The 25014-nt window shown below is 41.2% G+C and overlaps 1 protein-coding gene across 1 annotated transcript in view; it reads right to left on the bottom strand.

Moving 5' to 3' along the window:
* Positions 1 to 25014, bottom strand: part of TTC39B (tetratricopeptide repeat domain 39B) — a 146745-nt gene that overhangs the window by 68969 nt on the left and 52762 nt on the right. Inside the window, exon 3 of the mRNA XM_029203285.1 lies at positions 9470 to 9565. Within this exon, the coding sequence (XP_029059118.1) occupies positions 9470 to 9565 (96 nt within the window). The remainder of the gene's footprint in view (positions 1 to 9469; positions 9566 to 25014) is intronic.

Here is a 25014-nt window from a genome sequence, read left to right as displayed (position 1 = left end):
TCTCCCCCCCCCCGATATATCTCCTATTGGTCTTCTTTCTCTGAAGAACCCTAATACTAACACAGAATTGCTCTGCCCTTAAGTTTCTAGTGAATGAAGAGGTCAAATACGAATGCTAGGAGTTCACAAACCTCTCTCATGAAAATTTTTCACAAGTAAATTGCTTAATACCTTCCATATCAGTCCAGCTCCAAATTTTGTCAGTGTTAGTTCCTGAGCATCTCTTAGATTTACCCTGTTTCACCTCCACTGCCTGCCAAGTTAGCTGTCATTTGCTGCCTGGTGTCTACAGACACATTTCTCCCCCTACTTCCTCCCCCTACCTGCCCCCCCGCAATCAAATCTCTACCTAGAATTCACTCAGCTAATATTTATGGAGTTCTAACTACACACCAGGCACTCTTCTAGGTGTTGGGGATACACACTGAGCAGATCTATAGGGTTCCCAGCTGTGGAAGAGCTGCGGAGGGAGGGCAGACTTAAAACAAGGAGACCAGTAACTAAGATCATCTCACACTGGGATAAGTGGTCTGGGGAAGAAACTGGTTGGGGAAGGGGGTGGGGTGAGGCCCAACATTAATGAGGATGCTCATAGAAAGTTCTTGAAGAGGGTGACATCCAAGTGCTGCAGAATGGAGGCCGCCACGAGAATACGTGGGTTGAGGGGAGAAGGGAGGTTCTAAGCTGGGAATGCAGTGAGAGCAAGGCCGAGAGTGGGAGGAATGAGGACAGAAAGCAGGCAGAGAACAGACACCATGGTGGCGGAGAAGATGGACTTGGTTTTGTTTTGTTTTGTTGCTTTTGTTTTAAATAGCAATGCTATTTTATTTTTTTAATTAATTAATTTAGTTTTTTAACATCTTTATTGGAGTATAATTGCTTTACAATGGTGTGTTAGTTTCTGCTGTATAACAAAGTGAATCAGCTATACACATACATATATCCCCTTATCTCCTCCCTCTTGCATCTCCCTCCTGAGAAGATGGACTCTATTCTAAGAACAAAAGGAAATTTTTAGCTCAGCAATGCCCACTCCCTCCCTCATCACCCCATCCCTTCAACCATTAGGTGTTCCAGTGTTACCTCTCACCTGTTCTCTTAATTTCCACTCCCACCAGTTCCATCCCTTCAACCATTAGGTGTTCCAGTGTTACCTCTCACCTGTTCTCTTAATTTCTACTCCCACCAGTTCTCTCAGAGTACAGCTCATCTTTTGTTACCAAGAAATGGGCTGAGAACAGATACCGGTCCACTTGTCACAGAAACAGCCACCTCTGCATCTCAGCTGGCCACACTGGCACCTGGGTGGATGCACTTGCAAGCCCAGCTCAGAGGGAGAAACAGAAGTGGGCACTCGGCACCTCCAAACACAGTGAACTCAACCCTTCTAAGCGTGTTACTAACCTGTTCACATGAAATTAAGACCCCCCTCCCCTCCAGAATACCAGTGCTACCATGTGTTCCACAAAGAATAACCAAGAGAGTAAGTGGAATCTCAGCTAGGACTTCTCACACATGTCTTGGGGTCAGCTGTTCTCTCCATTCCCGCTGCCGCCACATTAACTGAGACTATCACCACTTCAAGCCTGAATTCAGAAACAGTCTCCAAGAACGCCTTCGTAGTACCAGCTGTGCTTAGGTGGCTCTCAAACTTTAGCGTGCATTCAACTCACCAGAGGGCTTGTTAAAACAATACCACTAGGCCACACCACCAGAGTTTCTGACTCAGTAGGCCTGGGGTGGGCTCAGCAAGCTCCCAGATAATACTAATTTTTCTGGACACCACCCTCAGTCTATTCTGCCTAAAACAGATGTTCAATCACACTGCCCCCTTCAATCTAGGACCTAAAATGGCAACCACACTTACTACATAAACCCTTCTGCTCAGCCTCATAACACCGGTCCAACCAGCCTAGAGTGATGAGTCCGACTATTTAAAAACAGCCAAGGGGGCTTCCCTGGTGGTGCAGTGGTTGAGAGTCCGCCTGCCGATGCAGGGGACGCAGGTTCGTGCCCCGGCCAGGGAAGACCCCACATGCCGCGGAGCGGCTGGGCCCGTGAGCCATGGCCGCTGAGCCTGCACGTCTGGAGCCTGTGCCTGTGCTCCGCAACGGGAGAGGCCACTACAGTGAGAGGCCCGCGTAACGCAAAAAAAACAAAAAACAAAACAAAACAAAAAAACACCAAACAGAAGTGAAAACTTAGCCCTTTGGAACATAAAGGTTATATTCCCTATAAGATAATCAACATGTCAGAATTTTATTATTTATGAAGATTTGAGGATGGGGGCAGCAGCGGAGGGGGAAGAGGGCCATTAGGGATCAGGCCAGCGGCAGGCAGACAGGAATTCTGGGTTCTTTGCTAAGTGCATCAAAAAAAAAGTTTCTACTGCATTCAAGAGCCCAGGAGCCCCTTTGCTTCAAGACCCTCCACCAAAAATTTCTTATTATGTACTAATTCCAGTAAAACTGTGGTCCTAGACAACCAGAGCTCAGGCTCGCAATGCCATTTTCAGTTATTTACCTGGAGATGTTGTTTCCGTCCTCTGAGAACTCACAATTTATACTGATGCTATGTTGGGTAGAGAGGTAGCTGGTGACTTTTTTTCTCCTCTTTCTATATTATTTAAACTCTGTTCATGTCACTTTTATGATGAAATTTTGATTTATAAAGATTTTAAAACATAAAAGTACTGTTATAAAGAAAAAAGTCTCATCTCCACCAATTCCCAGCTCTGAAACCTTGAACAGCCCACCTTACCTCCCTAAGTTTCCGTTTCCTTATCTGTATGATGGGGATAGTCAAGTCTGCTGTTACTACTTTATAAGGTAGTTATAAAAATCAGGTATGCTCGTGGAAATAAAAATATAAGCACTTATATATACTGAGGCATTAGTATAATTATCTAAGAGTGTCAAACTGCCCAACCTTGCCTGATAAGAACCACATACACACTCATACTTTATGACCTGGCAAAGTTTCTCCACACTTTGCACATAATCTAAGGACCCAATATTAACCCTATCTGCTTCATGAGAACTGTTGCTTAAAGGCAGAGAGGGGATTTTTATGATTTGTGTTAAAATGAATAGAAGTCTAAAAAACCAATATATAATAATGCTGTACTTCTAAGTTCCTTGCCTCTTTTACTTGATAAATCAATTATTTAAAATAAATGCACACCCAATCGAATAGTTAACACTTTTAAATTGTCCAAACGCATCTCTAACACGAACTTATTTTAAATCCACTTCTATGTAATAAAGGCTCAATAGTAATAGGTAAGCATTATGAATGTTGATGGAGCTACCTAGGAAATTCACAGATGAGTTAGAAAGTTAACAGCTGTGAGGCAGGAATAGTTCCTCCCACGCCTCAGATTTCCCTGAGGCGGGCCTTGGCTGGATAACACTCCTCTGCATAACACTCGCACCTCTGCATTCCTCTTCTAGAGGAGTTACCTGATTGGGCATAAGTGACCTGGCCCCCTTCCTATAGGGAAAGTGGGTACATTATAATCTATACTCTCCCCAGTGCGGTGAGCTAAGAAGGGCAGGTTCTACCCCACAACCCTCACCATCCTCACCAGGGAAGCTTGCAGTATAGCACCTGAAGTTCATTCAGAGGTGTGTCAAAAGCCCATTTCTCCAGGCATCTAATCCACATCCTCCAATACAGTCTTTAAGAATAATAAAGCTGAGAGTCTGATCTCTATTGATCTGACCCCTTTACCGATATCTCAGCTGGCTCCAGACTTAGGCCAAAAAAGAGACAGTTCTTTCAAAGAAAGAACTAAACACTTAAGATTTATAGGCACAGAATGGTAGCAGGGTCAGGGTTTACTCTTCAGAGACCTTTACCAGCGTGTGTGGGAGTACTCAGGGTTCTCTCCCAGGCAAATCCAAGATCGCATCTGTACTCAAGAACTCCAGGCCAACATGCGTCAAGCCTATTGATTCAGCTGTGTGGAGCCCAGAGGTTCAAGGAGCATGCACGGCTGGACAACCAGACAACAGAGACCCCCAGTACAACTCATTAACTACCCGAGGGAGAGAAGAGACCCAATAAGTTCACAATCTATGGTAGGCTGTGTAGACTTTTAGGCGAGTCACTTAATCTCTCCAACTCTGTTCCCTCATCTAGAAAAGGGATATGAGGATATGACAGTATCTACTCAACAGGTATTAACATTGCTGTTAGGAAGAGCAACAAAGAAGATATAAGGTCAAAATGCTCCTAAATAATGCATTTAAAGGAATAGGGAAATACTATTATTATTTTTTTTTTTTTTTTGCGGTACGCGGGCCTCTCACTGTTGTGGCCTCTCCCGTTGCGGAGCATAGGCTCCGGACGCGCAGGCTCAGCAGCCATGGCTCACGGGCCCAGCCGCTCCGTGGCATATGGGATCTTCCCAGAACGGGGCACGAACCCGTGTCGCCTGCATCGGCAGGCAGACTCTCAACCACTGCGCCACCAGGGCAGCCCTATTATTTTTTAAAAGAATAAACGTGCCTGGTCTTTCCTCCTGAATCACATGCTCATCATTCAGAACCAAACAGGATAGCAGAGCTCTGATCAGGAACCACCCCTATGTGCCACAGTGCTTCATGTCATGTCTATTTCAGTAGATCTGTTAACTAACAGCAAGGGTGGAGTTTTTTGTTTTAGTTTTTTTTTTTTATGAATTTATTTATGTATTTATCTTTGGCTGAGTTGGGTCTTCGCTGCTGTGCGCGGGCTTTCTCTAGTTGTGGCGAGCGCGGGCTACTCTTCATTGCAGTGCGTGGGCTTCTCATTGCGGTAGCTTCTCTTGTTGCGGAGCACGGGCTCTAGGGGTGCGGGCTTCAGTAGTTGTGGCGTGCGGGCTTCAGTAGTTGAGGCTCATGGGCTCTAGAGCACAGGCTCAGCAGTTGTGGCACACGGGCTTAGTTGCTCCACGGCATGTGGGATCTTCCCGGACCAGGGCTCGAACCCGTGTCCCCTGCATTGGTAGGCGGATTCTTAACCACTGCGCCACCAGGGAAGCCCAAGAGTGGAGTTTTTAATCAATTGTTCCTAAAAAGCACTTAGTCTACAAAACCAGAACATGATACATCAAATTCCTTTAAATTACCTGTGTTTATTGCCTTTTCCTCCTATCCTGACTTATTAATAAATACAATTATAATAAGCTGCTCTTTAATAGCCCATTGGTATGGTAATAATTTAGCCTTGCCCAATCATCTCTAATAAAACTTATTTTGAAGTGGCTTCTTTTTAGCAAAGATTGCTAACCCACTCTGGTTTTTCTTACTAGTGAATGTGCTGGTCAACTATTAAACAACAAAGCAGAAGCTCCTTAGGGTAATGCCTAGTGAGTCAGAAAGAAGCAAGAAAGTACAGCAAGAAGGTGAGATGCACACAAAAACCCTGTCTCAGCTTTCCTGAACTCAGTCCAGAGGTTTCCTTCTTAAGCTAGGAAGGATTTTTCCAAGACGAGATGATACACATGTCTTGAATAGCATGGGAAATGTACCTAGTACCTAAGACAAAAAGGAGGTCAAAGAAAACTAGGATGAACTCTATATAATAATGTCTGGGTTAACTATCCTGCATTCCTTTTTTCTTTCACTGTGGTAGCACACACATAATTAAAAATTTACCATCTTAACCATTTTTAAGTGTACAGTTTAGTAGTGTTAAGTATATGTACATTGTTGTGCAACTAACCCCCAGAACGTTTTCATCCTGCAAAACTGAAACCCTATACCCTTTAAACAGCAACTCCCTCTATGCTGCATTCTTGACTAAACAATCCAAGAGAGGGTCCCTCCTTTCTCTCACAAGCCTCTAGTCAAATTTTGCCCATAACCTTAATGATTTAGCCATTTGAAAATCTCATCCTACTAAACAGTCTTTAGAACTCAGGCTTCCGGGTGACCAGAACTCCCTGCATAACTCTGGGATTCGCATATGCCAGCTTTCGTCAGGTAATAATTAAAGCTACCAATGGTCTGTGCCCATGCTGAGCTATGGTCTAGGCTTGATAAGTGAAGTATTAAAATGTCTGTAAATGGGTTTCCCTGGTGGCGCAGTGGTTGAGAGTCCGCCTGCCGATGCAGGCGACACGGGTTCGTGCCCCGGTCTGGGAAGATCCCACATGCCACGGAGCGGCTGGGCCCGTGAGCCATGGCCACTGAGCCTGCGCGTCTGGAGCCTGTGCTCTGCAATGGGAGAGGCCACAGCAGTGAGAGGCCAGCGTACCACAAAAAAAAAAAAAGTCTGTAAATGGTTTGCTCTCCATTCCTTTAATCCTGAGATGCTATACCTTTGTTCTTCCTGCTTTCGACAAGTTTCTCAAGTAGATCAAGAAGACAAAATATACTTTGTCTTAGAGATTTAAAAGTGGGCAACCTTGTCGTCATTCCATTTCCCACGGAAGGCCAAACAACATGTCTCTCAACTCAAAAAGATATGGTAAGAGGAGGAAATGATGGGAAGGCTCGGGGCCAGGGTGGAAAGTCTTTCTTCCTTTTTCCAAAAGTGACTTTAACACAACTGCTTCTGGGCGTCAACAGATATGAAGTGACGAACACAGAACTTAACAAATGTCTGCAACTTTGTCACTGGTGCCCTGGAAGGACACGGGCGATAACTCAAACTCAAAATATTTCAGAGTTTTGCAAGGCATTTCAGTTAGCCATGTACTGCTCTCGACATCAGGATCCTTACATGGAAAGATTCTTTCCTGGCTCTTTCAAGTTGAAGTATAATCAAAAGAAACCATGGGGCTTCCCTGGTGGCGCAGTGGTTGAGAGTCCGCCCGGTCCAGGAAGATCCCACATGCCGCGGAGCGGCTGGGCCCGTGAGCCATGGCCGCTGAGCCTGCGCGTCCGGAGCCTGTGCTCCGCAACGGGAGAGGCCACAGCAGTGAGAGGCCCGCGTACCGCAAAAAAAAAAAAGAACCCATGGTTGTCAAAGCACTTTGTAAGACTAAACAGATGAGAGGGATTACAACCAGGGAAGCAAATGGGTTCATCATTAAAGATGCTCTGGCCAGGAAATCAGGAGATGGAGCGTCAAGATGCAAATCAACCACTGCCTGGCTGAGGCACCTTGGGCACATCACCTGCCATCCAGGATTGCTCGTTTGTGAAATAGTGACTAAACTCCCTCCTTGCCTGCCTCACAGCTTTGTGTGGAGGAGCAATACACCGGGTGTCACTGGAGCAGTCACATGGGGAGTATACATTAGCTAGGGTGCCATTATGCTCTATGCGGTCTAACTACCCACAGACTTGCTCAAGTCTGAAGCATTGCTCAACTTTGCAGATGTCCTTCTGGGCTGCTTCACAATAAATTTACAAGTGCTTGTTTTCACAAATGCGTTAGAAGACCTGTTGATTGAAAGGCAGAGTAGGAATTTTTATTGTTTCATTTTTTTAAAGAAAAATCTTAATTTTAATAATTTAATTTTAAAACGAAACCTACAAATGCTAATACTATACTTCTTACGTTTCCCTCCTGTTTCTTCCTTTATATGTCTTTAAACCTTTTCCTCTCTGCCCTCTTTCCAACTCAGAAAACGCACAAATCTCACTCATTTCTACTTAAACTAAACCAGCCAAAAAGATAACTTTCGATTTTGTTTTCTCTCCTGAACTTCTCCCACTCCTTCTCTTCATAGGCAAAAGCTTCAAAAAAGAGTTGACTCTCACTTTCCCTACTTCCCCTCCTCCCATTCATCTTCCACTGCAGCCTGGCAAGGAACCCTCTAAGCTAAACGTCTATGATGACCTAACTACAAAATACAAAGGACGCTTTCCAGCCTTTATCCACGTAGACCTCTTTGCAACACCTGGCTCTGCTGACCTCATTCCAGAACTCACCCCTCCCCAACCCCTTGCCCACCTTGCAGCTACCATCTCATTTAATCGTCCTGTCCCTCAAACCTCCATAGCTCTGCATGAAATCATTCCATTAGCTGCTCCTTCAATGTCTGTGTTCATGGGGCTTCCTTCCTTCACTCTCTTCTCATTTGTTTTGCTCTCTCTTGGAAAGAGCACGTACAGTTCATGCCTTCAAAACTACACATATGCTGAAAATTCCCAGTCTACCGATACAGCCCAGAGCTCTCTCTGAATGCTATGCCCTTAATTTATCACTGCTTTCAGTAATATTTTTTAAATTTATTTTATCCCAGCTTTCAAACTCAGCATTATATAAATGTTGATGCAGTGGTTACCTAGGAAACTATCAGATCAGTTAGAGGACAACTATGAGGGAGGAATACATATTTCTGAAGATAGCTCAGACTTCCATGAGCAGAGACATATGAAATTAAAAAGTAATGTGGAAAATAAACGCCTTCAGATCCTGAGAAGTTATTTTCAACTTCATCTCCATTCCTCAATCCTTATAAATATTGCACCGCTTCCTTATATTGTGAGGGTTGAGTCCTAAGACAAACCGCCAAGCCCATGAGTATTGTGAACATACTCAAAAGTAGCTGAAATTTCAAATGCAAAATCTAAAATGCCGAAGACGTGCTGTATAAAGTTTAATAAACCCGTAAGGATAAATGGAAAGCACTTTTTCATGGTATAAAATAAAGCTTTAACAAAGTTGCCTTAATAACCGAGAAAGGAACAACTTACATATTCAAAAAGTGACAACTGGCTAAAATAATTCTAAAATGGGCGTAAAGGAACAGTACTTAGCAATCAAATATGATATTATAAAACACATTCAGTGGAAAGGAAAAATGTCACGATGTATTATGCTTTGAAGTGGGTTACCAAAGAGTAAAATTAATATGATCCCAATTTAGAAAAAAAATTAATATCCCTATATATGAAGAGAAAAAGAAAGAATACACACCCAAAAAACAGTTATGGTGATGGTAATACATATTTTATCTCTCCTTTGTGCTTTTGTATATTTCCTGAATTTTCTACGACAAACGCTTCTTAAATGCACTTTTAGGCCAAAGTTACAAGAAGAATACAATTAGAAAAATAATCACAATACAATGTTCAGTGAAAAAGGTATGGCTACATCTATATCAAGGAGCACATGCCTAGAGAAAAGACTGGAATGAAATATACCAAAATTCTAACAGTGCTCATAATTCTTCTTTCCTCCATCTTCCCCGATGCTTGGCAATATGGTTACATTATTTCATAATAAAATAAATGGTTAAAATTTTAAAAGATAAAAAAAGGCTCAAGAGGGAGTTGTACCCCAAGAGTTGAATTTGGTTTTGTTTCTGCTTTTATGTAACAGGGTGACCTACTCACTAAATCCCTTAGGAGCTCCGAGACTCCTTCCCTAATTTGTAAAATAGGCACTTATACCTGCCCAGGCCTCTCTCCACCCTACACATTAGTAAAACACAAAGCCCTATCTAACATCAACACTGCAATTTACCCAAGGGTTGGACTGCTCTCCCCAGTCCCCCAGGAACACCCGCACCCCCCCCTTTCCTGACCTTTTCACATTAGATGTTCGGTGCTGTCCGGATGCCTGTTTTGTATCAAACGATGAGAAGTGTTGGCTGCTTGTTGCCATATCTACACGAGAAGGCCTGTTAATAAAAAGGCAGTGAGGTTGTTACTTCTTTGTCTTACAGGAAAAGTCTACATAGATTAAAGAATACAACACAAGTCCTTCAATTATTTATATTATCTCACTTCCATTTCTTATCAGTTTTGAAAATCAAATAGCAGAATCCACTCAGTTACATGGTGAATATTCCTGAAATACAGCCCCAATAAAATAAACTTATTTTTCTTTATATTCCAGTACACAAAAAAGAAATTAATGAAATCACTCCCCAAAACTCTCCACCCAAAGATAACATTGTAGCTTGTATATATCCTTCCAAATCTTTTCCCAAGTAAATCTATCTATCTATCTGTCTATATTTTTCTTAATTGAAATGGAATATTACCATAGGGGAGGAAAAAGTTTTTGTCAACCCTCTTAGGGTCCCTGGCTGGGTCTGGAAATTAAACTGACAAAGACAGATCAACAAGAGAAAAGCACACAAAGTTAACTGAATGGTTACGTGTACGTGAGAGCCTTCATAGGACAATAAAGACCCAAAGAAGTGAGCAGAGCAGAAATCTTTTATACCTTTCTGACAAAGAAACAATACATTTGTCAAGAATTGGAAAAACAAATGGTGAAGGCCTAGGGGTAAATGGTGAAGGAATAACTTGGAATAAATAAGGGTTAATTTAACAAGATTTGTCTGCAGACTCTGAGCTGTACGAGTCTGTCTCCAGTAAAAACAGAATTTATGTCCCACCTTTAGGCAGAAAGAGGGAACTTTTTCAGTGTTTACTGCTTCTTGATTGCCTTCAGCTCAAAATGATTTTTATGTCAAAGAGGCATACGTATTTTGGGATAACATATTCTGGTTTCCTTTATTATATGCTTACTTTATCCTGAATCTTTTCTTCTCAACAAATACAGAGTTGCTCTATCATAGCTAGTGTCCACATAGCAGTCTACTGAATAGAGGTAACATAATTTGTTACCTATCCCTCAATTTGAGGCATGCTAATTGCTCCCAGTGTTTGGCAATTATCAATACAAACAATACTGCAATAAGCCCCTTTACTCACTTGCCTGATTATTTCCTAAGGATAAATTCTGGAGTGAAAGGGCAAGTATTTTGTAAAATATCTCATGTTTTAAAAACTGCCTTGTTTCCCATTATATATTTATACCACAGAATGCTGAGGTAACATACAGGAGCTAGAGACCAATCTGGTTTGCAGAATCTTAGGTCACATTTTGACCTAGATCTACCACAGAGACACACGCAGAGGCAAGCCTACTGCAGAGAAGGAAACTTCCATAGAGCTTAAGAATAAGCCCTGCCCTGTATATAACAGAATTGTCAACCTTCCATTGACGATTCACCTTAACTGTCCACAGCCATAGAGAAGAGAGGAATGGGTTATTGACCATCCCTTTAGGAAAGCTTCTTTTTTAAAAAATTCTAAGATGTCAATGCCCTTATTGTACATTAAGTGGAGTATGATTATATTCTACCTTCAGACTTCCCAATACCCAGTAATATTTTATATTCAACATTCATCTTTTCTTGAACATGTCAAGTTTCCTAAATTTCATATACCAGGTTAGAGGAAAATCAAGGTTCTTTTCACAAGGGTGGTTGGTTGTGGGTGATGGGAGAAAAGAAAACGCCACGGTTAAGTGGAAATGTAGCTTGAAGGCATGTTATTTTCTATCACAAGAACTTCTTACCAGGAGAATGGAGGAAGCCCTAAGCACTTAGGTAAACCAGACTCCAGGGTACTGACTGACATCTCAGTTTACAAGCAGGGAAAGAGGAATAAGATAGATTCAAAGGGCTGTCTAGCCTTTCGGACCATTCTTGCCTATCTGTTCCCTTACAGATTCATTTATAAGGGCTAGAAAAATATGTTCTCTGAAATGTATATAAAAATGTCCCCATTTCTCATTTGCCTTATATTTAATTTTAAAATTCTCCCCAATATTGAAATTTTTATATAATCAAAATTAATCATTTCCCTTTAATATTTCTGATTTTGAGGGCAACTTAGGAAAACCTCCCCTCCACAAAGATTATATAACATAATTTTACCATGATGCTTATTTTTTTTAATATTTAATGTGTTGATCCATTTATAATTTGAGTATATGGTACAAGATAGTGCTGTGCATTTTTCTTAATCTTTTGCTATTTTTCCCAAGATAATTTTTAAAAACCTGTATCTTTAACCCAATGATTTGACATACCATATATATAAAACAGTAAATTAATTAAGTTCTGCTAAATTTAAGTGTTTTCTGCCTGGTAAAGATGCTATAATTGTAGCTTTGAAACATGCAACAGTTACCTGACACAACAGACTTGGTTTTAGCAGAACTTAGTAATTATTAATAAAACAATACTAGATATTTTTTCATTTTTCTGGGGTACAAAAGTTTAGTTTTTTATGCTTTTATATACATGTACATTAAGTCCCAGAAATTCTACAGTATTTTAAAATTCAAATTAGTATCACAATAAGTACATCATGCTACAAACTGATTTTTTTATTCAGTTTTTTTATAGACCTAATTCATTCACTTACTAGATAGTAAACTACTATCTAGTATTTTATCAAGAACCTATTTTCTCCTTTTTTATGAGAAATGCTTAAATACATAGAGAAAATAATTTAACACACAAGTATATCTAGAATCCACTTTTGTGTACAGTGTGATCTAAATTTAATTGTTTCCCCTATGGATAGGCAATTATCTCAACAGCAATGAATAACTCATCCTTCAGCTACTCAGTAGCTTTGAAATAAGATTAAAAAAAGAAGATTGCATGCCCACTCAATGCCATCTTGGAGCATTGTCTAACAGGCCCACCCAAGGAATATTTCATTCTATAAGGGATATATCCTTGTTTGACTTGCTATTTTCTATTGATTAAGGTCTATATTCTATAAAATAATATGTTAACTTGCAGATTTTTTTGGTCTAGTACATATGCAAATAATTTGGTACGGTTATGGTTTTATTGCCTTGTAGGAGATTAACCAGTTTTGTATATAACAAATCTTATTCGAACATTTTTTCTTCAATTCCCCAAATGCTCTTGGAACAGTTTCACCATCTTGATGATTTCCTCATTGATAAGTAAATGTTTGACATGCGTTCACGCTAAAATTATCACACTCCAACATAATGAATGATGCTGTTATCTCTAACCCAGGGCAGGTTTCCATACATGTACAGGGCAGTTTCAGGCACTCTTCGGATCCATTCACTTATTTGCCTCTGTCTGCACCATTCACACAACTTTCATTAGCTTGGCTTTATTAGATCCTATATGACAATGGGCAAGCCCTCTACTTTATTAAATGCTCTTTGGGGGAGGGGGGGTGTCTGGGACTGCTATTGCAACTTCATTCTTATTTACAAGTTTTAGAATCAGTTATTGTAAAGTTCCAAGAAAAGTCCTGCTGAGGTTTTGAGTGGGACTTCATTACATTTTCAGAGATTTTGCAGAGAACTGTAAACTTTACAATATTATATTTTCCACATCTATACACATTTATTCAGGTCTTCTCTTACTTCCTTCAATAAAGGAAGGAAATATACATAAAACACTGCACTGAGGTACGTGTACCCTTGCAAAGACGCCATGCTAGATGTTCCTTATATTGCTTTAGTTTTAGAATGTGTACCACCAAAGCAAGCACAGTTAGTAAAATTTTAACTGAAAAAAATGACTTGTCTGTTCCACTTCTGAGCATAACCTAGACGTTAAACTCAAATGTCAGGAAAAAAATGTATTTTTAGCTAGAGAAAACTATTGTTATTGGGTTTATAGAGGCTAAGAAAAACAGTACCTCGTATTTCATTTACAGGTATAGGTATGCTAGAAAATGTGTCCTTATTTTGCCCTGATTTTACTTCTTTAATTTCTGTACGTTTTTAAACAGCTTTACTGATACATTATTCACAGACCATACAATTCACTCACTTAAATTATACAATGTTTTTTAATATTCATAGATAGTATGTCACTTTCACCACAATCTAATTTTACATCTTGTCACCCAAAAGATACTCTATATCCATCCACCAGCAATTGCTTCGCATGTCCCTCCACCTCTAGCCCTAAGAAACCACTAATTTACTTCCTGTATGTACAGATTTGCCTATTCTTGATGTTTTATATTAATGAAATTATATAATATGTGGTCTTCCGTGACTGGCTTTTTTCACTTAGCATAATGTTTTCAAGAGTCATTTGAGCTGTTGCATGTATCAATACTTCATTCCTTTTTACTGCCAAATAATAATCCATTGCATAGATATAACACACTTCATTTGTCATTTCATTAGTTTATGGGTATATGGGTTATTTCCACTTTTTGGCTATTATGAATAATGCTGCTATTAATATTCATGTACAAGTTCTTGTGTGGACATATACTTCATTTCTCTTGGTATATAACTAGGAGTGGAATTGCCGAATCCTATGGTAACTCTATGTTTGACATTTTGAAGAGCTGCCAGACCATTTTCCAAAGTAACTGTGTGATTTTACATTCCCACCAGTAATGTATGAAAGTTTCAGTTTCTCCACATCTCGGACAACACGTGTTACTGTCCATCTTCGGGGGTGTGATGGTATCTTATTGTGGTTTTGATTTGCATTTGTCCAATGACTGGTACTGAGTATCTGCTTAGCTACATATTAACCATTTGTATGTCTTCTTTGGAAAAATGCCTGTTCAGGTTCTTTGGCCATTTTTTAATTGGGTTACTTGCCTTTTTATTATCGAGTTTCATACCGCTCTAATTTTTAATCACTAGGTAGAACTATTCTCAGATGAAAAGCTTACAGCTTCATTTTTTATAATTTTTCTCTCATTCAAATCATAGTTAGCAGAATCAATTCAAATTTAATTTCCCCCAATAAATCTGATACAATGAGCTATGTTCCTGCATGATGAAATACAAGCTAACCCATTTAAAAAGAAAAAAATAAAACTTCAAAAATTAATAAAAAGACACTTAATATCTTTGAGGCTTTTTCATCAAAGTTAAAATCTCTCTTTAGGGGACGAGAGAAATGCATGAAGAAAGACCAGTGGGTGTGCTCCAGGAGGCACCATTATGAAACCTACAGTTGGAATGGCGCCCACTGGAGCTATGACACAGGACTCCAGCGGCACCACCGACAGATTTCCAGGAAACCTACTGCTTCATATTATTGCCCATATGACCAACCTGTCTTTCTTACCAAAGAAAACTGCTCATCAGACCAAATTCTGTCCCATGGATGATGTTTTCAAATAGCCATTCTCATGGCCAGCGATCAGAGGAAAAAGGGAGGTGCTACTCCTACTGCTGGGAGAGCAGAACAGCCCAGAAATTACCAGGCACTCCCCAAATACATGTTACTGGCAACTTCACCCCCTCGCCTGCTATGCTATCAGAATCAAAGGAAAGGGGCTTCCCGGTGGCGCAGTGGTTAAGAATCCGCCTGCCAACACAGGGGACACGGGTTCGAGCCCTGGTCCGGGAAGATCCCACATGCCACAGAGCAACTAAGCCCGTGCACCGCAACTACTGAGCCTGTGCTCTAGAGCCTGCAAGCCACAACTACTGAGCCCATGCACCACAACTACTGAGCCTGCAAGCCACAACTACTGAGCCTGTGGGCCACAACTACTGAAGCCCGTGTGCCTAGAGCCCATGCTCCGCAACAAGAGATGCCACCGCAATGAGAAGCCCGCGCACCGCAACAAAGAGTAGCCCCCGCTCGCCACAACTAGAGAAAGCCCATGTGCAGCAACGAAGAACCAATGCAGCCAAAAATAAATTAATTAAAAATAAATAAATTTAAAAAAAGAATCAAAGGAAAGAAATTTCAACATTTTTTTCTTTTGCCATACTAGTCCTATCCTTTAGAGGGAAGATCTAAAAAGCTGAAAAAGGCCAAAGGGCAAGCACCAACACAGGATATAATTATTCTATTAGGTGAGATACTAGTGAATTTATAAACTAGATAAACTACCCCTAAAAAATTCATGCTTAGACTTATTAAAAAAGGCTTCCTCGATCAAAATTATAAACCTTCATATTATCTGAAGGACTTGGGTGGTTTTTACATTCTTTGTGCTTTTCCATAAAAGGAAGAGCTCAAGGAGGTGGAGAAACTTAACTTGGAAGAAAGAAGGGTTAGAGGAAAGCAGAGAAAAAGAAAGAATATGAGAGCTATTTCCAGACACTTCCCTCCCTTGTTCACTTGGAAGGTTCCAATTCATCCTTCTAGATCAGCTTCTCTGGAGCTGTATCCTACTCCCAAATGATTCAGAAAAATACATAATAGTGAGTATACAGACAGAGAATAATACACAAATGTAGCAAAATGTTAAAAAGGGATTCAGGGTATTGAGAAGTTCTCTGTATTATTCTCATACCTTTACTCTTAAGTATGGAGTTACTGCAAAATAAGATGTTTTTAAAAGACAGCTCCTGTAGCAAAGGGCAGAGACACAGAGATTAAATAGGAGTGGCCACTAGGCCTCTGGCACCTGTGGACCAGCCAACACCAGTGGAGAATGCCAAGCCCTTGGGGTCATGGGCACACCAACAGGTCCAGCCATCAGAGGTGCTTCGGGAGCAGAGGCAGCAAGGACAGAGCTCACTGCAAAAATAGCCGATGAGACTTCAACCAGAGAGCAACACCCAGACCAGGGCTCCATCCCTGTGTCACTTCCTCCTGCCCCCAGAGGCCATCTGGGAAGGAGGAGAGGGAGGAGGAACGTTTGAGAAGGGAGATGTCAGCCCGATGCAGAGTTTAAGTTTTTACTTGCCTGGGCATTTACCTCTCCTACTCCCCCAAGAAAATCTGAGTCCCTCCGAAATAGGCTGTCTGAATTTTGAACAGATGATGTCATCTTTAATTGACAACTTAATGTTTTTTTTCCCATCCTCAAGGGAGATGAGAGTTCCAGGGCAAAGTGAGGACACGTGAAAAGAATAAAAGTTCATTTCTGGATAAAAGAGAAAGCATGCCCAGACCCTACTCACTAAGAAAATGGAGGGTGGAACTTACTGTCTTTTTAGAAAAAAGAAAGTACCCCAATAGATGCTGTTTTTCTTGCCCAGAGCCACAGCAAATCACTGACAGAGTTGGAAACTAAAACCAGAGCCTGCGTCTTTTCAGCTTCTTTCCTTAGGCAAAGCAAACTGTACTCCATGTTATTTAAAACAAGTAACAATAGAATGTTAGTTGGCAAGAGATATACACGGCACCTGTTTCATTTTGCCGGGGGGGGGGGTTTACTCATTTTTTTTAATTTAAAAGAAAATCCCTTCCCTACTGGAAGGTTCTCTTATTTCTAGTGGAAAACTTCTACCTAATCTTTTAACTATCCTTCTTCAGTTCCCTACTGTAGTGCGAATTAGGAGAAAGCATGCTGCAACACAGGCAGAACGCTGGATTCTACCCTAGCTGTGCAAGCAGTGTGACTATGGACCAATCACTCACCTCTGCCAGGGGCTGGGGGTGGGGTGAGTAGGAAGAAGGGAGGCTACTGTTTAACGTGTGTAGAGCTTCCGTTTTACAACATGAAAAGACTTACAGAGGTGAATGGTGGTGATGGTTGCACCACATTATGAATGTATTTATTAATACTACTACAGTGGTGGTTATGACGGTTAAAAGTTTATGTTACATGTATTTTACAACGATAAAAACAAAAGCAACAAAAACGGGGGACTTCCCTGGTGGCACAGTGGTTAAGAATCCACCTGCTAATGCAGGGGACATGGGTTCGAGCCGTGGTCCGGGAAGATCCCGCATGCCGCGGAGCAACTAAGCCCGTGTGCCACAACTACAGAGCCTGTGTGCCACAACTACTGTAGCCCGTGTGCCTAGAGCCTGTGCTCCACAGCAAAAGAAGCCACCGCAATGAGAAGCCCACACACTTCAGCGAAGAGTAGCCCCCATTCACAACTAGAGAAAGCCTGTGCACAGCAACGAAGACCCAACGCAGCCATAAATAAATAAATAAATTTATTTAAAAAAAAAAAGGAGGGGGAAGCAGCACACACACAAAAGCCAGAAGAGGGCTAACAATACATTTGTCCTGTTTACCTCACAGGGATGCTCTGCGGAAGCAATGCATTCCATTTTGTAAAATCACTTTTTAAACTGGAACATGACATAAATGTGGTGCTGATGTTAGAAGAGTTAAGTGATTGGGGCCAAGAACTTCGCATTAGACAGACCACTGCACTCCTGCTACTCAGCAGTTCAAGTTTCCGGCAGTCACAGCCAGAGGCCACTCAGTGGCACTTCGCCACTTTCCTTAGTCCCTCAAAGGAGGGATGCAGACCCTTTTCAGGATGCAGAGCAAATGGAGGTTTTCAGCATAACACTGAATGGGGGTAACTGTTTATCATTTCTTTTAAAACACCACCTAAAACAAAGATGAGCAAAAAAAGAAATTTCTAAAAAGCAATGGTGAAAACAAGCTTTCCTTTCATTTGTCTCATGATCCATGAGGGAAAGAAAAATTAAGGCTACCCAAAAGTTTTCCAGGCTAGATAATGTGTCTTTCCTCTGGGTGCCATGGTCAGAATTTAAAACTCATCATAGTGGGCTTCCCTGGTGGCGCAGTGGTTGAGAGACCGCCTGCCGATGCACGGGACACGGGTTCATGCCCCAGTCCAGGAAGATTGCACATGCCGCGGAGCGGCTGGGCCCGTGAGCCATGGCCCCTGAGCCTGCGCGTCCGAAGCCTGTGCTCCGCAACGGGAGAGGCCACAACAGTGAGAGGCCCGCGTACAGCAAAAAAAAAAACAAAAAAAAAAACTCATCATAGTATGATGAATGGTCTACTTTTCAGTTGCTGTGAGTAGCTTACAAGCTTTTTAAGGACAGGGACTCTCTTAGCCCAGAGAAGCTCAATAAGTTTTGGTTGAATGAATGACATTTGTATTTATTCTATATCTGTTAGCACCCTTGTGCCAAACATAATATCAATACTTGGCATTTTAGGTCACTTATGTAGATCACGGAAAGTACCCATGAATATCATGGAGTCCTCATTCACAAGCAAGAAGCTATCAGCAAATATTACGGCTTCCCCCACAAACATCTATTAGAGGAGACAAGCAAAACTCAAGGGGAAACATACAAATACTCAGGTAATTAAGCATCAAAGTTTAATTTTCTTTAGCTCTTCAATGTGTGGCTGTTTTCATAGTGGTGTACTGTATATATTCATATTCAGCCTGTGGTACCAAGTGGGCACATAAAATGGTTTTGTTATACAGGGATGATATTGCCTTTAAAAATAGCTAATATTAAAGATGGGTGATGGCACATAATGCTGTATATTAAGGCCCAGTTTGCTAGCTCATGGCAAGGCTCAAATTCTGACCCACCCAGTAAGCTAAGAAGATAATGACTACAGCCGCAAACCACAAGAGAAAGTCAAGTCTGGGTCCCACACTTCCCTGGTTTCTAAAATACAGTCACCTGTAATGACCTGAAATAAGATATTCTATAACCCACTAATCTAAAACGATCACCAAAGAAATCCATTCATACCACTTGAATGGTCACTAAAGACTTTCCACACCGGGTATTCCCTGGTAGCGCAGTGGTTAAGGATCTGCCTGCCAATGCAAGGGGCATAGGTTCAAGCCCTGGTCTGGGAAGATCCCACAGGCCACGGAGCAACAAAGCCCGTGTACCACAACTACTGAGCCTGCGCTCTAGAGCCCGTGAGCCACAACTACTGAGCCCACGTGCCTAGAGCCCGTGCTCCGCAACAAGAGAAGCCACTGCAATGAGAAGCCCACGCACCGCACCAAAGAGTAGCCCCTGCTCGGGGCAACTAAGAGAAAGCCTCGTGCAGCAACAAAGACCCAAGGCAGCCTAAAATAAATAAATTTTTTAAAAAAAGACTTTCCACACCTGTGAACTGATGAACTATCAAAAGAAAAACAAGCTATGCATGAAATTCATGTCAAACTTTTGTTCGTATAATCTGCCTATAGATGCAGTCCTGCCCTTTCTGCCTTTCCAAAGATATAAGTGTAAATTTTGTGTTGAAAAGTAGAAAACAAGTCAAAACTATAGGAAGATCTCTGAGCATGAGGTCAAAAAACCTATAAGCATTTTTCATATGCAGAGGGCACTGAGACTTTATTTAAAAAGGGAGGGGGCTTCCCTGGTGGCGCAGTGGTTGAGAGTCCGCCTGCCGATGCAGGGGACACGGGTTCGTGCCCTGGTCCGGGAGGACCCCACATGCCGCGGAGCGGCTGGGCCCGTGAGCCATGGCCACTGAGCCTGCGCGTCCAGAGCCTGTGCTCCACAACGGGAAAGGCCACAACAGTGAGAGGCCCGCATACCACAAAAAAAAAAAAAAAAAAAAGGGAGGGGTCTGCCTACATTCCCCCAATCAACCCATGGCTAAGAGACACAATACAACAGCCTGTAGGAGCACAGATCGGCCAACTTTTAGCACCATGGAGTCACAGTCAGCACTTTGAATAACTTTGGGCAACTGATTTAACATTTTCCCACCTCGTTTTCCTTCTCTGTAAAAGGGGAGATCAATTAACACGGTTGTTATTTAAGATACAAAGACAGACTTTCCGTGGGTACCAGACCTGACACAGAAGACATTTTAAAAAGAATCTAATCCATTTGTTCTCACTAAGATATGAAAACGATGACACAGCAAAAAGCTGCTAAACCTCCCTCACTGCTTTGTTCAGGAAACCACACAGAGCCTCAAAATCCCTTATCTCATGACAGGCCTCAGAGATTTCTGCTAATCAAATGAGAGATTTGGTGCAAAATATGGGAGATTAAAAACCATACAAAGTCACAAGTGGGTTATAATCTTATAAATTTGTTTATGATGTACTGGGTTGGAAATCAAAACGTATTTTCCATAAAAACAACGATTGATATATATCTATACCAATATATATCTCTATGCATGCGTTGTGTGTGTGTGTGTATATATATACACATGCATATATCTCTATGTACATTCATATGTATATGCACACAAATATGTTAAATTCTCTACCTAAGCCATCAAAGCCTATTTAAGTCCTAAATTATAAACAACTGGCCAGAGTCTTAAGAGTCAGGAGTGAGACGACTTCACCACTCATACTTTAGTGACACTTCAGTGGCTCATCATGGCCCTTGCCACAGTTTCTTGGCAAGGTACCCTTGGTACCTGCCTTTCTCTAACCAGACTATCCTCACTAGAACTGCAGGCCTCTCAAGCTTCTTGGCAAACCCTGAAGAGACCATGGTGAAGGGGATCAGAGTATGTCACCCCAAAATATATCATTTTCACGTAAAGATTATTTTGAGGTGAAGGCAATTAGCTCTCTGCTCTCCTCTTTTCTATCTAAAATCAGGGTATCAATTTCCTTTTGCAATGATGTCTCCCTCTCCCACACCGGGAAGAAAACTAGTCCAAAGATAACTCTTACCACCTGAAAGGACTCTTAGCTGTATAAAAAACTTACTAAACAATTCTTCTCTAACATACATTTTCTAATCATCTTCCCATAACTTACCCTCATCCAGAAGCCCCCCAAACTCTTTTATTTAGCTTCTTCTCCACACTTCATCATTCTTTGTTTAGATGGTAAATAAGCCCCCAATTCTAACCACCTCCTTGAGGCACATTTCTTTGTGAACTTTCCGTATGTACGTATGCAATTAAACTTGTTTTTCTCTTCCCTTGCTAATCTGTCTTTTATCCATTGAATTTGCAGGGCCCCAAGCATGAACCTAAGAGGACAGAGGAGAAAGTTTTCCTCTTACAATGGTCTCTCATATCTCAGGGTCTTTGCCCTACTAAACTCTGCTGCTACACCTGATTGCCACTAGTATCTAGCAATATCAGCCTCAATTCAGACATCTCCTCCTCCAGAAAGCCCTACAAGGTCAGCATCTCTCTGAACTCCTGCCATCACCCAGGTGTAGGTTGGTCATCCCTCATCTTTGCTCCCACAGAACCCTGACCTCCTCCATACTACAGAGTTTATCCCATTACATCCCAATAACAGTTTCTTGAATAAACTGAAGTGCCTGAATGAATATTAATAAGCCAAGATATCTGCTCTGTTTTCTTAAAAAAAAAAAAAAAAGTCCTACCTAGTTCACTCTCAAGTAGTAACCATCTGGTAGCACAGGGAGACCTCTGAATCGGGGCTGTCTGGGCTACCAGGGGTGGTTCTTCAGAGCCAAGACCAGACAAACACTTTACAGGTTCAGGTTCTTATTGCTACTATCTTGTTTTTGTTTTATTTTGTTTTGTTTTGTTAATTTGGTTGTTTGGTTTGGGTCTGTTGTTTGCTCTTGATTCTGGTTTTGATTTCTTAGTCTATATCTTTCCAGATACTGCAATGGAGTGAATGGTGACTAGGAAATCTAGCTACTGGCCCCATTTTAACTACTGTATGATCTCTATCTTCGCTCTCCCCAATCTGTAAATTGAGGGGGTAGTCTAAGAATGGTCCCTAAATCTCACTGCCCATAGTCCTCAGGGACGCCTGTAATAAACACAGTTCTCCCTCCAGAGCTCAGATAACTCTAATAAGCAGCCAGGTTTGGGGACCACTGGAAGGGGCAGAGATGTGAAGTCAAGTCACATCTGGGATCGAGTTCTAATTCCTCCACTCACTTCCTGTGTGACCTTCAGCAAATTACTTAACCTCTCTGCATCTCCATTTACTTGCTGGTTACGGCAGAGATAGTAACTAGTTTGTAGGATTGAAGGGAAGATTGATGCACACAGAGAGTACCAGTTAATGGCTGGCCCACCACAGATGATCAGTAAATGGTACTGAGGCCCCTTCCCCCTCATGTGTATTCTCATGGCATCCTACCATTTCTCTACCACGGCCCCTAAGAGCTTCCAGAGGGCACGGTATCTCTGTCTTACTCTCCACCCCACCCCCAGTGCCCAGCACAGTGCCTATGGCAGTGCCCAACATTACAGCACACACTCAGTATTTACTGAATAACATACTAGAATATACTAACATAACCAATTTCCCTCCCTCTCTCCATAGACTAGACTATGACCTCCTCCAAAGCAGGGCTTATTCCTTATTTACTGATCTAAAAACCAGCACTTTAAATAGAGTGCCTATCACACATTTGTTGAACTAATTCAATTATTTTCAAAATCCCTTTCCAGGTCAAGCATACCAAGGATCTGTGGCTCCAGAAGATCTGGGGCAGAATTATTTGCAAGTATTTGTATGTCTTTAATATAAATATTTGGCTACAAAGTACCAATACGTTTACAGTTGAAAAATTACAACACATATAATGAAATAATTAGGTAGTTTCTGAATGTTCCCCTCACCTGCTAATAGTATCTGCTCCACGAGGGCAGATATAATATCTTGTTCAGCATCATGTCCCCAAAGCCTGGCAAGAGCTTTGTGACAAATGTAAACGTTCATTTGTTAATGAATGAATGAAAGGGATGAATTAATATAAGTTCTTTACCAGTCTAGGTAAGGCAGAATTTCCCATTTTTAGGACTCTTTCCTCATTGAATTCAAAGTTGCTGCATTTAGGAATGACAAAATGTTTAAAAATAAAAACAGCAGATGTTTGATCTCTGGGTGGTAGAGAGTTTCTTTTTTTAAAATCCTTGATTTATTTTTTATGCTGCAGGAAATCAATCAAATACTAACACCCAAAAGAACTCACATAATATATTCTGCATCTACAAAGACAACTGTTAACAGTTGGTATTTAAAAGTATTTTGATTACTGATCTCTGAACTTAACTTTTAGAAATCGCTTTAGCTAATGTGATTTTAAGATAAAGGAATGAGATCAGGAACCAAATGATCTGAATCAGATCACTAAAATAATAAGACTTTCATGTAACAAAGACCGAACAAGAACATATGGGGGTTATCAAGGGAACCAAAATTTAACCTCTCTCTTTACAAAAGGTTCAAAATTGATTCAATAAATATTCAGCAAGGATACAGTTCTACCCTCCAGTGTATTCCGAAGGGGACACAATGACTAAGGACAGATGTTTAGACTAAAGGGTCTGCGTCACCAGAAAAAAAATGGCACCGACTCAAATGCACAATTTGAAAAGGGTGGTCATGCAAAGGTCACTCTTGGGTAACTCCCATTTACTGTGATCTGCTACAAAGAGACTGGCTGAACCCGACACAGCACAGACAGCGGTGAAGTCTATGACTACTGACGTTATTCTGCCAGCATGCCACGGTACTTAATTTTTAAGGTTTTAATCACCCTAACAAAACAAAATGCCATAACGACGCCAACAAAGGACATAAGACAAACACAGTGAATACAAAGTGAGCCGTCATCATCCTTCCATTGTTCTGCAGCCCCATGCACACCTTGCAGCAGCAGTAAACCTGCCATAGCATCCAGGGAAGACTGAATCCTTCTCAGCAAGATTCACTATTTTCTCCAATTTCAGCACTCAGTCTCAGGAACTTAAGAAAAAGAGATATGGGGGGCGGGGGGAGCCCTGGCAGGCTTGACATGAAGGCTTTAATGAAGTCAGTGTCAATTAACAAAAACTGCAGGTCTCCAGTGAAATTTCACTCCAATTTTTTTAATCAGCATAGCTTTCCTTAAATTAAATCCTCACAGGTCCAAAGAGAATGCTGCAATCAGACCCCCAGGAACAGCTAAATAAATGCAACATACTCACAGGTTTAGAGCAGCTGTAACTTTGAAGGAATTAATATAGCCCCACTGTGAAGATGCCCTCTCTTCTACCAGATTTTTTAAAAGCCAATGAAAAGAAGAGACAATCCTCAATTTAAAAGGCAAAAAAATCCTCAATTTCTGTTTTATTTCTTGGTCTCCGGTGAGACTCTCATTTACTGAGCTTAAGAAAAGAAGTTGCCCGGCAGCTGACAGCATCCCAGAGCTTCCCAGGGCAGAATTTAAGACATGTCAGTTAAAGTGGCAGCTACACTCACTGCCGAAGCTGATGCTCCTGCAGGAAGGGATGCCGGGAGATTTTTTTTTTTTTCCCAATCTCTGCTGCAGCCTAATTCTAATCCATCACTGTTTGATTATCCTAGGGAAGCAAGCAAGAAAAATACAAATAGCCTGGATTTATAAAATCCACAGGGCCTTTTAATGATTTTTCACCTAATCCAGGGATTCACCACTATCAAAGAGGGTTAAATGAGGAATAAAATGAATTACCTCTTTTGTTTTAAGGAAAACATAAGAGCAGTCTGATGCTCCCAAGTTAGAATTGGATTTTATATCTTACTGACTTTTTAAAAACACTAAATAAGGGAAAGTCAAGTTCTGTGAAGTTTTCGGTCAAATGGGTTAAATGCACAAAAGTTAAATTAGTGAAGTGAATGAAATATACCTATAATGTAACTCCATTGTAGATGGAAACTGCAATTTAAAATTAATATTAGATAAAGAATATTTGA

This window comes from Monodon monoceros, unplaced genomic scaffold, assembly GCF_005190385.1.
Source record: "Monodon monoceros isolate NGI ecotype Baffin Bay Population unplaced genomic scaffold, NGI_Narwhal_1 Super_Scaffold_5, whole genome shotgun sequence".
NCBI classification, from domain to species: domain Eukaryota; kingdom Metazoa; phylum Chordata; class Mammalia; order Artiodactyla; family Monodontidae; genus Monodon; species Monodon monoceros.
This window is presented reverse-complemented; position numbering and strand designations above follow the sequence as displayed.